Source organism: Eptatretus burgeri, chromosome 2, assembly GCF_056783735.1.
Source record: "Eptatretus burgeri isolate ZD-2024b chromosome 2, Ebu_testis_v1, whole genome shotgun sequence".
Taxonomy (NCBI): domain Eukaryota; kingdom Metazoa; phylum Chordata; class Myxini; order Myxiniformes; family Myxinidae; genus Eptatretus; species Eptatretus burgeri.
Window position 1 is genome coordinate 146,120,843 of NC_140962.1, and position 14,168 is coordinate 146,135,010.

Consider the following 14,168-nt stretch of genomic DNA (forward strand, 5'->3'; position numbering starts at 1 on the left):
GACTTATGACAAAATTAGGTTGAAGAGTTAGTTCGGTGACAAGAACAAGCATATTAGATTTTGGTTCAGGGCATGGCGGAGATAGTATGCGCTCTACAGAGTGCCCTTCTAGTCTATTTATTCTGTGTACACAAGTTTGAACGTCCCTATTTCACCATTTGTGTCTTTGTCTTGCTTCGACTGTTGCGAACTGCTCATCACGTCCACCCCTTTCTCCAAATATTCCTTCATTAGAAATAAACCCATTAAAGCAGCGGTTGCCAAACACATGGTCACGACCCAAATAAGGGTTGTGAAGGTGTTTCTTAGGATCGTGGGACAGTATCAAAAATGGATCACTTCATAATTAAAATATGAAGGATTCCTATTACATTTATGTTTGAATTAAATTTTTTTTTATTAAATTCTGTTGCCAAAATTTATTTTGTATTCTGAATCGTTCAAGTTTTTATAACATTGTTTTATTCATAAAAATGTTCTCATAAATTTATAACTTTTCATTCCAGGTCTGCCCTTTAACTGGAAAAATGGCCCAACGCAAAACACAACTGCAGGAAAAGCTTGACTTTTTGAAATATAGCTTCACTGAGATGAAAGAACGATCTGGAAATGTCCGACCTCAGGGTATTTTCAGTGTCTAAGTCCTCACCGACGAATCTATGAAGCAGCAGTGGCAGTGGTGAAAACTGTTTGCGGAGCAGATGTTGCCAAGTTGATTGAATCGGCACCACTTTCTGACAATAGCGTCAAACGTCGAATTAATCTCGTTTCAGATAACATTTTGGCTCAACTGATGTTGGCACTGTTAAAAACAAGAAAAATTTCGTTGCAGACGGATGAATCGGTGGACATTGTAGGTGACCCTCAACTCATGGTTTTTGTAAGAGACAGAGAAGACGACATTCTGGAAGAATTTCTTTTCTGAAATGCCCTGTCACGTACCACCACTGGAGAAGACATCTGTAATATGATTTTTCAAGAAACATGATGTACACTGGTTGAATTGTTTGGCTGTGTGCACTGACGGAGCTCCATCGATGATGGGAAGTCGTGTGGGTTTTGTTGTTCATGTTAAAGCAGAAAACCCTGATGTGATAATTCCCCGTTTTCTTACATCGGGAAAATCTTGCCTCTCAACGTTTGCAACCGGACCTTCATGTAGTTCTCAACGATACTATCCAAATTATAAATTTCTTCAAGGTTGGCATGTGTGAGGAGTTACGATCACAGCACCAGGTCTTGCTGTTCCACTCTGATGTTCATTGGCTCTCTCAAGGTCAGATTCTCATAAGAATTATTGAACTAAAGATGGAAATTGAAATTTTATTTACTTGTAAAGAAACATGTGCTGGCAGACTACTTTAAAGATTCTGCTTGGTTTCCTAACTTGCTTATTTGTGTGGCATCTTCGTGTACCTGAATGAATTGAATTCAGACATGCAGGGTTCAAATCATACCATGGTGGCCATCGGTGAAAAAAAATTCATTCAAAAAAAAATAATAATAATTTGCTCTTTGGAGATAAAAACTGGGTAAAGGAAAAACGGCGAGGTTCCCAGAACTGATTGTTGTGCTGAAAGATACGTCAGAAATATCCCTTGTCGACATCAAAAGTATTTTTCAGAAGAACCTTCAGGAAGAAATGGAGATGTATTTTCCAGAAAACGACGATCTCAAGAAGCATCGTTGGATCAGGGATGTGTTCAATGTGAACGTCAGTGAAGTCTGAGAAGATATTCCAGGATTTCAAGAAGAACTTCAGGAAAATCAAGTGGCGAAGCAATGCTTTGAAAACCTCCTGCATTCAAAAATTTTGACCTAACTTAAGGATAAGCCCATTTTGACTCGAGAGGCTGAAATAGCTCTTCTCCATTTTCCAACAATATAATCTGTGAAGAAGGATTTTCAGGTCTTGTTGCAATTAAGACTAAAGCAAGGAGCCGCATGGATCCTCGGCATGGCTTGCGGTGTGCTCTGTCCATCAATACAAAACCAAAATTTGAGGAGCTTACCCACAAAATCAAGCAGCATCATGGCTGCCACCAAGAAAAGCTTTGTGTTATAAAAGTATCATTTTCATGTAAATTTGTTTTTCATTTCTTCAAATAAAAAAAAAAGTATGCTTTGAAAGTTAGTGTTGGGAATTAATTCAATAAAAGATATGAATAAACACACGTATCAAAATGATTGGTCAGAAGCACTGCATGTACCAGCGTTTAGGGTTGCCAGGCCAGGACAAGATTGGATCCAGGGTTGCCACCAACAACAAAAAAAACTTTGGGAAACACTGCTTTAAAGGGTAAGAAAAGGTCTTCCATTCATCTGGCTCTTGTGTGTGTGTGCCGACCATTTTGGTTAATTTGGGCGACCTTGGAGATGGTAAAGGTGCAGATTAAAGCGAACGCAGCAATTTGAAACAATTCGGCCGTTCCTTGGAGAAAGGATCCTGGAGGCCGACGTGACGATACAATTCATCAAAATCGATGGATACACCAACACCAACATTGCAAGAGTCCACTGTTGTGTTTGAGTTTAATTAAAAATTCAGAAACGCTTGCACTTGCTATTTGGCAATTAGTTCTGCACATCGTGATTTGAACCGACTGATGAAGAGAAAATAATCCATCCATCCATCCATGAGGACCATACTCTGTGCGGAGCGTTGGTGCTGCCTGAGCTGTCTCATTGGCTATTGGGCACAATCCTGGATGGGTCGCCACTCCGACACAAGATACCAGCAAGCTGGCACTCATTTTGCCGACCTCGGAAGGACGACAGGCAGAGTCAACCCTACCTGGTGTTAAATGGCCAAGCAGGATTTGAAATCAGGCCCCTCGGCTCCCAAGCTCACCACCCGAACCATTAAGCCAACACTAGGCATAAATAGAAAATAATATTTCGCTCACATTTGACCATTTGCACCCAAAATCAAATGAGTTCATCTTTGTATTGCAATCGATACTTGTGCTAAATGTTTGGCTGAAATCCCTTCGGTGGTTCAAAAAATGACAAAAGAAAAACAAAACAAAACGATAAAGGACAACTCAAAAACAATGCCTTCGGCCCTCGGCTGCGAAGGCATAAAACAAATCAACAACAACAACATAAAAAGAAGACCAATCCAACTGTTGAACAAATCAAACAAAAGTCTGAAAGAATTTGGCACATTTAATGATGTAGATATACACAACAAACTGCAAAATTTCAACAACAAAAAACACCACAAAAGATATCAGGTGCAACACGGCGAACAAACGATGAGAAACACTGTTCCCCTCAATTGCGGTTCACAGGGAATGGGGGATCTGAGTTCTTCTTTCCACTTCAGTCTGGCAAGGATTGATCACCGAGTGTAATGGTAAGTTCTACTTGTATTGTGTACCTTATTAATCCATACAAATACGACTTCAATATAGTGTTTATTACAATAAAAAAAAAAATAACAAGTAGTTGTATGAAATAAATTTAATTTTTTTCGTACAAACTCATATTCATGTTTTGCGCAGCGGCCACGTCGAAGGAGACTCGACATTTTACAGGTCTTTGGTGCAAGTCAGTGCAATGATTGGCAGTCCTAAGCTTAGACGTGGAAAAAGAAGAGCAAGGCACAGACGCAGAGTAAAGTGACTGAGAAAGCGATGTACAACATTAACCACCTGTAGCGCTGTTCGACGTTCCCTCTTCGATACCACACCGTCTGGAAAAGAGAGCGCATTGAACATTCCGTCAGTGTCCAAACAGAGGGTTGCTCCCCCATTTCGGATCAAATGCATGCCATAGTGGAAATATTTTGTCATTTATCAGTGGTCGTCTTCTTTCGTGTGCAGCATGAGGCTGCAGAGGGTAGCATTGTTGCCTGAGGGTGTGGCTGTGCCACTGATGCAATTCCCTCAGTAGGTTAGAGCAGAATTTGTAATTTGTTCAGAGTGCGGCGATAGATCACCTACTCTTCACGAACGGCACCGAGGGATCTTTAACGTCCGCCAACTAATGCCGGCAGACGGGAGTCCCGGTTTATCGTCCATCCGAGGGAATGCGCGCGCACTGCCTGTAAAACACCGGGATGACAGGTTGTAGCCGACGGTTTATAGTCAAACTTAGGCTAGACACCTTGTCGGTGATGTACGCATCAAGGCCATCCCATTAGCCATGTTTACTACAACACATGACATGATCCTCGTGGTTAGTATGGACAACGAACTCCAGAGAGAAGCCTTACCAACACGGCGAGCGGAAAGCAATTTAAGACGATGCAGATGGCGAAGTAAATATTCATCGCGTTGACTCTCTTTCTTCCAAATGGAGCCACAAAAGACATGATAACGGTAAACTGTACAGGTGGGCACATGGTCACAAGGGGGGAAATTATGAACAGGTGCAGGAGGATATACATCATCAAACAAATCGTCAAAAAAAAAAAAAAACGCAGCCGTAAAAAGCCTGAACGGAAGTAAATGGAGAACAAAACATACACTTGAAAAGTACTTACGGCAACCACAAGAAAGGTTAAGATTCCCACCACCATGTTGACAATCCGACTCTGTGGATGAAGAGAGAAAGAAAACACATGACTTTTTAACCAATTATACACATCCGTACGAGATACGAGAGCTCACACATTACTTTCGGATAAACTTCCAAAATTATGAAAAGTGCAAAACGAATAATAAATCGATTCAGGGTGTCACCAATGACCCTCCTACTTTGCGAGCTTATCTCGTTATCGAGTGCATCGACAAACCAGCAGGATGATGCAAAATGTCGCATCGTCTCCGAAAGCAGACTTTGCTTTCAAGATTGAAATACCACTTGGCTAGCTCCGCCATTCACCGCGGTACCGTTCTACTCCCTGTCAACATAAACTGTCATCGAGTGCTGCCAAGCACATCCATCTTGAATTGATCTGTAAAGAGAAGATGCGTCCATCCTTCCTCAAGGCCAGCGGGTGGATCTGACGGAAACGTTAACTCTTCTGCTTCGATCGACTCTTCTCAGCAATGGTCCATGAAGAGTGGCAGGTCCATCAAGAAAAGGAACCAACAAGTGAAGTTGTCGCTCACCTGCACTCAACTGTCATCCATAGAAAATAACACACCTTGAGCTTCTTCCTCTTGGAGGTTCTACCTTATCCTATTACTCACAGTGTCAGTTTCACGACGTCTCTTCACCGTCATTGTGCCTTCATCTCCAAATGAAAGGTGGAGTCGTCCGGTAATTTTACACTTACGGTGACGTTCATGAACCAAAACCTTTTTGTGTCTACGGTCGATCATTCACCATTTCAGTCTGTGGAGGAATTCACACTATCACACCTGAGCTTCGTATGACTGCCTGCAACTTTGTAGGGTTAATACAGGTGCATCGCTTTCTGATTGTTTTAGCTGTAATTTATTGACCGCCAACCAATCAACTTGTGATTGCATTCCAGTGCAGTTTCAACTTTCTGCAACGAGGTTGTGGCATTCGCATACAATTTGACATTTATCCACTTTCCTCTCTATTTCTATCATTACTCCCAACAGTGTATATTCCTATTCTATCTTAGAAAAACGAAAATACACGGTGAAGCCATGAGTGAAGCCTCGGTCGACTCACGTGACTACAAGTCTCTGAATTATGTACTGTTTGATTGAAATTTGCACCCTCACTACATCTTAATTCCGTAATATTGGAACGTGCTTTTCAAACTTTTGGACTCTTTAGACATTTGACCACTTTAACCTCAATACACCGTTTAGATATTTTCACCCCCTTAAGACCTTTCCAACCTTTCGACTGCTTAGATTCCTTGACCATTTAAAGTCGAGACCAATTAGACCGTTTCGAATCCATCCATCGGGACCACACTCTGTGCAGAGCATTGGTGCTGCCAAAGCAGTCTCCTTGGCTATTGGGCCCAATCCTGGACAGGTCGCCACTCCGACACAGGACACCAGCATGCTGGCACTCATTTTGCCAACCTCAGAAGGATTACAGGCAGAGTCAACCTCACCTGGTGTTAATTCAACAACTGAGTGCGATTTCAACTCAAGATCCGAGGATCCCAAGCCCACCACCCTAACCATTAAGCCAACACCAGGCATATTTATAATCCTTACATCATTTTAGACCTGAGACCTCAAACTAATATTGGAAGATACCCTTTAGACACCTTAAAGCAGGGGTTCTCAGATCCAGGTCATGACCAGAAATTGAAAACTCCCCTCAAATTTATGGTTTTTGAAGGGGGTAGGGGAGAGTTTCATGACAAAAACATTTTCTCCAACATTTTTTTTTTTTAACGTCGGAGGTGAATGCGATTTCAAATTTTGTGTCGTGGACAAAAAAAAACAGTGTGGGAAATACTGCCGTGGAGCATTTAAGACCCTTTAGACTGTTCATACCTGTGAGACCCCCCCCCCCCAATAACTTTTACAACTCTTTAGACCCTTCATACCTTGAAGACCCTTTAGACCCGAACTATTATTGGAACGTACCCTTTAATACTTGAGACATCAATGACCCTTTATACACTGAAGACCCCCCACACTCCTTTATGCCCTAACTCCTATTGAAATGTACACTGTAAACTCCTTTATAGACCTTTACATCCTTTAGACTGCTTATACCAGACACCTCAACACCTATTATACCCTTTTGAACCCATATACCTTATAGACCCTTTAGAATCTTTACACCACAAACTACTATTGGACAATACTCTTTCGACCCCTAAACCCTTTTGACATTTTCACCCTTTAAACCCATTAGACCCCTTCACAACCACAGACACCTCAAACGCTTCAGACCTTTAGCCAATCTCGACCCATTAGACCGCTTTCGATGCACACCACACAAAGATCAATATAAATCTTCTTGCATTCTACAGACGATACTTTTATAACAGCAAGTACAGTAATGCACAAACTCTGTCCACCCAGTGGGTGGGTACTCTGCAAGTGTTACGATAAAACACAGCTTTTTGGTGGTATCCTCCTTTAATTTTGATAAGAAAGGAGAGACAGAGAATGAGGAACAAACTTAACCACAAACTTACTCCTCTTGAACCATCCCTGAAGAGTGGAGTGTTGTCTGTAGCAAAGCCAGGCGTACCATACGTCTGAGCAGGGGCCTCGGCCATCCTGGGAGTATTTCGGTCTCACACGCAGGCAGCCTGCAACCTCAAAGGCACACGTAACATGTTCGACCGGAGGATCACAGAATCAATTTTTCAAAAAAAGCGAAACAAAAGAAAAGCAGATCGAGTCACCATTAACATAGAAAAAACAGCAACGACAAAAATGCAATGTACAGAATCGATTCGTCGAAAACGCTTCGAGAAAGCAAATAAAAACTGATGAGAATGTCAATGCAGATCTGGATAAAATTACAAACTGGTCCAACACGTGGAACATGTCTTTCAATCCGGACAAATCTCACACTTTCACTATGTATCTCCGAAAGGACCGTTTCGAGCCCCCCCCCCCCACTATCCACTTTCTCAACAATCCTCTGGAAGAAATCCTTTCTTTCTTTCAAGCTTCTGGGTCTCACTATCTGCCATAATCTTTCCTGGGAAAGCCATATTTCAAACCTCCCCTCCAAAGCCAGTCGCCGACTGGGAATCCTCCGTCGTGCAAAGTCCTTCCTCGGCCCACCTGAGCTCCTGACCACTAACAAAGCTTTTGTCCGCAGCCTGATGGAGTACTGCTCTCCCCTCTGGGCTGGCGCTCCTACCTCCCTCCTTTCTCGGCTTCACGCTGTGGAAACCAAGGCATTTCGGATCATTGGCATCTCCCGCGATGAGGCTGAGTCCGAGTCTTCTCACTCTCTCACCGCAGGCAGATCGGTGGTCTTTCTGACTACTACAGTCTCCTCTCCAGTCTTGCCCCCCCCCATTCTCTCTGCGATTTGTCCCCACCACATTTCCGCAGGGTGCTCAAAGCCCGCCAACAACCCCCTTCTGGTAAAACTACCAAAATCACGAATCACTGCTCACCTTCACTCTTTCATTCCTCTTTTTTTCCAACCTTTGGATTAAACTCCCTCACTCTATTCAATCCCATTCTTCCCTCCAGGCCTTTAAAACAGCTGTTCACCACCACCTATCATCCCCCATCAAAATCCTCGATCTTTTCTACCCTCGTTAATCCATGCCAAGACCACCTCTTTCAAATTCCCTGCTTTCCTTCCTGAAAGTCCCTGTAATGTCCGTCTTGTATATCCCGAGTTCCCGCCCCATCCCTCTCCCTTCCACAGATCTCCTAATGTCTCTGTTCTCCAATGTTTTGTCCTTCCCACTCCCACCCCTCTTGTCTCATGCACCCCTTGCTGTGCGTTGTGTTTGCTCTCATACGAGCCTCGACAAGGTATACAAAAAAAAAAAAAAAAATGCACATGAAACGTGACATAATGCTTGCACTATTCATTTCCATGCTCGGTTTGCAAAACAAGTCTCATTTAACCAGCCACACCGGATTGCGAATGCGTGGTCACCCAAATCGATTAAACGGGCATCAACACTCTGATTGTAAATAAATAAATAAATGAATGAATGAATAAATAAATAAACTGCTCTTGTGAAAGCACAGGTTCGATTTCAATGTCCATCAAATTCTTGTCTCAAGATTCTTTACATAACCTGCATAGAAGCTTTCTCACGAGACATGAGCAACAGATACCTGTCGGATTGAACGTTTCCTCCAGATCGTTTAAAAAGTGCCACAAGCACTCAGTTCCTTCACAGGCCTTGGGGAAGCTCCAAAGAGACCAAATAAATAAATAAATACTCTTTTTGAGTTATGATGTTTTAGTATCTCTCCCCCCCAAAAAAATTATTATTGGATTTTGTTTCACACTTCCTAATTTTTACTCCATAAAAGGAGGACAACAAGGAAAATGTATTGCAATTCAGCAAATTGACATTTGGGAAGCGGTCAGTATAAAAAGGGGGAAGTCCCCACTTTGCTGCGAATCCCATGGCAGCTTGCTCGGGTCCACTCGCACCAATTGGACAATCACAAATTCGTTTGGTGCTGGTGTTTTTTGTTGGTGTTGTTGGACGTCTAATCTGTCTGATTTTGACAACGAAGACTCACTGAGTTTTTAATGGCTGCAAGCAGAAGCGAGTCAACCAAGCAATTTGAGTGGAGGCTTCATCTCCAAATAAAAGACAAAAAAAAAAAAAATTGAGACGTCATAAGAGTTTCGCCATTGATCGTTCACTGTTGGTTAAGTTCTACTAGACAGTGTTGGAGAGAGTCTTGACGCTCTCCATCACCGTCTGGTATTGTAATGTCGTGGTGGACGATCGATGCCGGATTGACAACATTGTGCGGACTGCATGGAGAGAGGATAGTCGGTGGTGGATTGCTAAATGTGCAGTCCTGATATATAACAGTCGGGTAAATCCGCCGAGCTGTTGGTATAATCCAGTACCAACATCACCCGGAAAAAATAAAAATAAAAATAATCTGCTTTTGGAGCTTCTTCCTTCTGGGAAGCATTATCGCTCTATTGGGACCCGGTTAAAAATTTCCTCAATCATTTTTAGCTCGCCTATTCCAAGAACAAAGAGCAACAGCGATACCCCCGGCGTGAGCGTCGGCGTCAGCTTGAGCGTGAAAATGTGAAAGTTTTTGGTGCAAGTTATTTTTTCCTTTCTAATGTTTTTATCGACCATACTATTTTTTATCCGCCCGATAGATATATATATATATATATATATATATATATATATATATATATATATATATATATATATATATATATATATATATATATATATCGGGGCGCATTATGTGATACCGGTCGTCCGTCCGTTCTGTAACTCCCAAAGTTTTCAACTTTCACGTTTCATATTTGGTACATCGGTACAGACTGTGGAGACCTTGTCGTGACATACGTTTGTCATCTAAAGTGGTTGCCATGGCAACCATGATGCTGTTTTCCATCCGTTCCTGTCTGCACACTAACTCCCAAAGTTTTCAACTTTCACGTTTCATATTTGGTACATAGGTATAGACTGTGGAGACGGTGTGTCGCGACATATGTTCGTCATCTAAAGTGGTTGCCATGGCAACCACGATGCTGTTTTCCATGTAGTAGCACAATTCTGTATATACCTTCTTGTTCGGGCATATATTGTGCTCATTTGTGCTCTTGTTACTGATTACAATATACAAATACATATATTGCTTTAAAATTATTTGGATCAGATGTCACTACAATGCTTTATAAAAAAAATATTAATTATTAGACGAGTCTTTTAAAAACGATAAATGTATAAACAGGCGAGCATTGGGTGGCTTTGACACCAACTCTCTGGTTATCCAATGGCATCACGTATGATGAACGATTTATTTATTTATTTATACTTGCAGTTTAATTTCTGTCGTTGGTCATTATTCATGTTAAGAACAGTTTTTGGTAATATTTGGTCTGATGCGAAGATTAAAACAAATTCCATTGTATATATTGCTGTGGGCCGGAGGGGGGGGGGGGTTGGGTGAGAAAACCACGAGGTGGGGGAAGCTATCTCGTTTCCCACCAGACTCCCCGGAATTGTAGGCCGTCGCACACGGATAATTCTGTGACGCGGCGGCTCGCTTAACCAACCGTGAATGCCAATAACTCAACCGCGTGACGTCTATGGGTTAATAGGGTTACCTAATTAATCACATGATTTAATTACCGGGGAACACGCCCTCTGTACGCCTTTTCCGAACCGGATCACTCTACCGGATCGGATCACTTTTCCGGATCGGATGCAGCCGAGTGCCACTGCCAAGGACATACCGGCTAAAAGGAACAGATCGTTGGGAATAAAGTCCCGGCTAAAGTAGGATTTGGACCATGCTGGATCAATGGAAGAAAAGACAAAAACGAGCTGAGAACATTCCTAATAATGATTATTTACAGTGGGCGAGGAAAGGTATGTGGTAAGATAAAGATTAATTGGGGTGTGTTGTGCGGAGATAGGGGAGGGAGGTGTGGTGCAGCAAATAAACAGGCAAGTTACAAAAGCGGACACAGAGCAGACTTAACGTGAAAATAATAACTATAATAATGAAAACTATGTTCTGCAGTCTTACTTAAGCAGACAGGTGCCAGGACACACACGCACACGCACGCGCACGCGCACGCACACGCACACAAAACCCGATGAAGAGAAAGTTTTGAACCAGGAAGGGAAAGTAGTTGAGGCTTTGATCTTGGTACCTTTGTGCTTGATAGCACGACGCGCCACCAATACGTTTTGGGGGGAGGGGGGATTCTCTGTGGTGCGGTACCCGACAGTGGGCGCGTCGTCTGGCTTTAGCCACATGTGCGGAGACCTTGTTCGTGGAAGGAGGAGCTTGAGTGGAGAAGGGGCGGAGTGCAGAGTGCGAGGACGGAGTGGTAGGCGGGACCAGGTAGGCGGGTGGGGTCAACGTCGTGCGAGACGGAGTGGTAGGCGGGACCAGGTAGGCGGGTGGGGTCGATGTCGTGTAGGTGGAGACGAGGCAGAGTCCGGGCAGCAGGAGGTGGGTTTTGGCGGTGTGGACGAGGGTGAGGCGAGAGCGGGAGAAAGAGAAAGGCGGAGGGACTGCTCCGACCCATATAGGACTTGCAGTGCGGAGGGAGGGGCCACCCTGAATCGAAACATCATCACCTGAATCGGGCGCTCCGATTGACCCCGACGCCTCACATGGCCCGCCAACTTGGGCTGGAAATCGCCTCACTTAGTTTCCGGTAAGGCCATCCCAGACAGCGACAATATTCCGCTCCGACCCCACGACATGACGTGACGTGAATCATCCACACCGAAATTGTCATGCGAATCGTCCTGCAAAACCCCCCAGGCCATGCCCTGGCAACCGGCCGAGGGTCCCGCATGCCCACCCGGGCGCCCGACCAGTGCCGATCAACGTGCACGCTCCGTGCGCCAACATGGCCCTACACTGTACATTCCCCGGCTCTATCGCAGCTTCGCTGGCCGTAGAGACAAGATGATGTTCACCATCCGTGGAGAATCCGCTGCTGCTAGCAAGGGTCGAAGGTACATCATTATGGATAAATCCATGCACGTTTTGCGAGCGGCGAACGTGTCTGCCTTCGAGCACATTCTATATAGCGCGTGCGGTTCGGCCATTATGCACGTGGCCAGCGCTCGTGTTCACACGACTCCGCTAGCGTGTGCACGGGGCGAACACCAATATGTGTCGGATATTGAGGTTTAAAAGGAACAAGCCGCTTCCACTCCGCACACTTGTATTCCACCAAACATTGCTTCGAGTCGTCTTTATCGGCCGCCGTACAGGTTTGTGCAGCGTGGGCGTCGTGCTGGCTGTGTTTCCTGTGCTGTGAAAAAAACACCATTTGTGCAGCTTCTTAAGAGGTATACCTTCGTATGCCATTTTAATGCAACCGGCAATCTTCCCCACATCATCGGAAGCTCGAGTCGATATTCCCGCACTATATGACTCGCCGCACACGCCGGGCCCAGAACTCGCCTGGGAACGAGGATCTCTGTGCAGCAGTTCCCTCACAGCGGCGCCGCACGCGCTGGCCTCAAATGAGGGCCCACCTTACAGCGAAGGTGCACGTGGCTGATTTACCTCAGGAATAATCAGACTAAAAGAAGAGTAGGGACGAAATGAAGAAGAAAATGATTTAAGTAAACCTAGCTATTAGATCATCGCAACGCACTCCCTTGTTGTCCCGCTAAACAAAAGGAAAGTGACTATCTAGACGTATAATAATGGAATAACTGTCTTGGGACCACTATCTGTTGGATGCATGCGTTTCCGAGAACCGCAACAATATTTATACACATGACAATAGACTATTTAATTCGAAGGTTGCCCTACACTTACCATCCACTGCTGGTGCTGTCTATCGAACACTAGACCACTAGCCTGGTGTTGGCTTAGCGGTGTGTGGGGTGGCTTGGGATCCTCGGGTCCCGAGTTCGAGCCCCGATTTCAGCTGAATTAACACCAGGAGGTTGACTCAGCATGTCATCCTTCTGAGGTCAGCGAAATGCGTACCAGTATACTACTTGTCATAGGGGCACTGCCTCAGCGGCATAGCTGCGCCCCTAACCAATGATGCAACCAGCAGCCAAAAAAAAGACAGCACACAATGGGAACTGGACTACTGTAGTTTACTTAACATTCATGGGAATTATCTTTCACACCATTTTCACAGGAATTATGAAAGTGTGTTGAAAAGTAATGGCTCCTAATTTTTTTCTTCAAAACAGGTAAAGATATGAAGAATGAAACGAGGCACAGTCCACACGTTCGTTCTTCCCGCAACTACTTGCGAGGAGTTTTGCGATTCTGATACGTCTCAGTGCTACGTCAGTCAAGATAGCAGAGGGCATCATGATGTCGGTGGTGTGAAGTCTTGGAGATGAGTTGGGACGACTGACCGGAGACGGGATGAAAGTTGGTGCACTATTACGATCCTGAGAGTAAGAGATGGTCAGTGGATTCCCACCACAAAAGAATCACCATTCCAACGTGGCTCCGTCAGGTTTTCATCTCTTTCTTAAAAACTCAAGGAAGACCTTGGTGAGGAACATTTATCTTCTGACGATGATGTAAAGGCCACCGTGAAGCACTGGTCAAGTCAGCAGGATGCACGTAGTGACAGAATCACAAAACTATTTCAACATTGGCAGAAACATGTGCACCACCATGGTGATAATGACGATAAATAAATATGTGCCATCAGAGAATAAAGGACCGATGTTCGGATCCGTCTGTTTCATTTGAATATCTTCACCTGTTTTGGAGAAAAAGAACACGGACATGACAAAGTGTCAAAAGCTGAGTAAATGATGGTCAGCTATAAAAGTGTGTGGTAACAAGTTTCGACAAAAATAAATCAAGAAATCATTCTCATTGAAACATCAATTTAATCCAGTCCTGTTCGTGTGTTCCAAAACGAAGCCCAACTCAATGTCATTATGAAAATTTATAAAATCCACAAATCCTCTCAAAACTACTGGCCTGCCAAAGCCTCAACTCTGGGGGACACAATAAGTAGATGAAACCATGCAGGCTGCCAAAGACACGGTTGATATTTTAATACCCGGAAATCTAAGAAAAAGGAAGAGGGGAGAATATAACAACTACGACGACCAGCCAAGGTGTAGATGATTGGTGTAGCACGTGCCATCAGGAAATTTAAAACGCAGC

At 44.0% G+C, this 14,168-nt stretch overlaps 1 protein-coding gene across 5 annotated transcripts in view; it reads right to left on the bottom strand.

Moving 5' to 3' along the window:
• Nucleotides 1-3,155: 3,155 nt before the first annotated feature.
• Nucleotides 3,156-14,168, bottom strand: part of TMEM243 (transmembrane protein 243) — a 22,596-nt gene continuing 11,583 nt past the window's right edge. For 3 of the 5 annotated variants that reach the window (XM_085871645.1, XM_085871642.1, XM_085871641.1), the window contains 4 exons: nucleotides 7,037-7,153; nucleotides 4,490-4,540; nucleotides 4,220-4,330; nucleotides 3,156-3,697 (listed from right to left, as the gene is read on the bottom strand). In XM_085871645.1, coding sequence (XP_085727771.1) covers nucleotides 3,581-3,697; nucleotides 4,220-4,330; nucleotides 4,490-4,540; nucleotides 7,037-7,120 — 363 coding nt within the window. In that variant the 5' untranslated portion in view covers nucleotides 7,121-7,153 and the 3' untranslated portion in view covers nucleotides 3,156-3,580. Of the gene's footprint in view, nucleotides 3,698-4,219; nucleotides 4,331-4,489; nucleotides 4,541-7,036; nucleotides 7,161-14,168 lie in introns of all 5 variants that reach the window. The other 2 variants (XM_085871646.1, XM_085871643.1) reach the window with 1 other exon arrangement.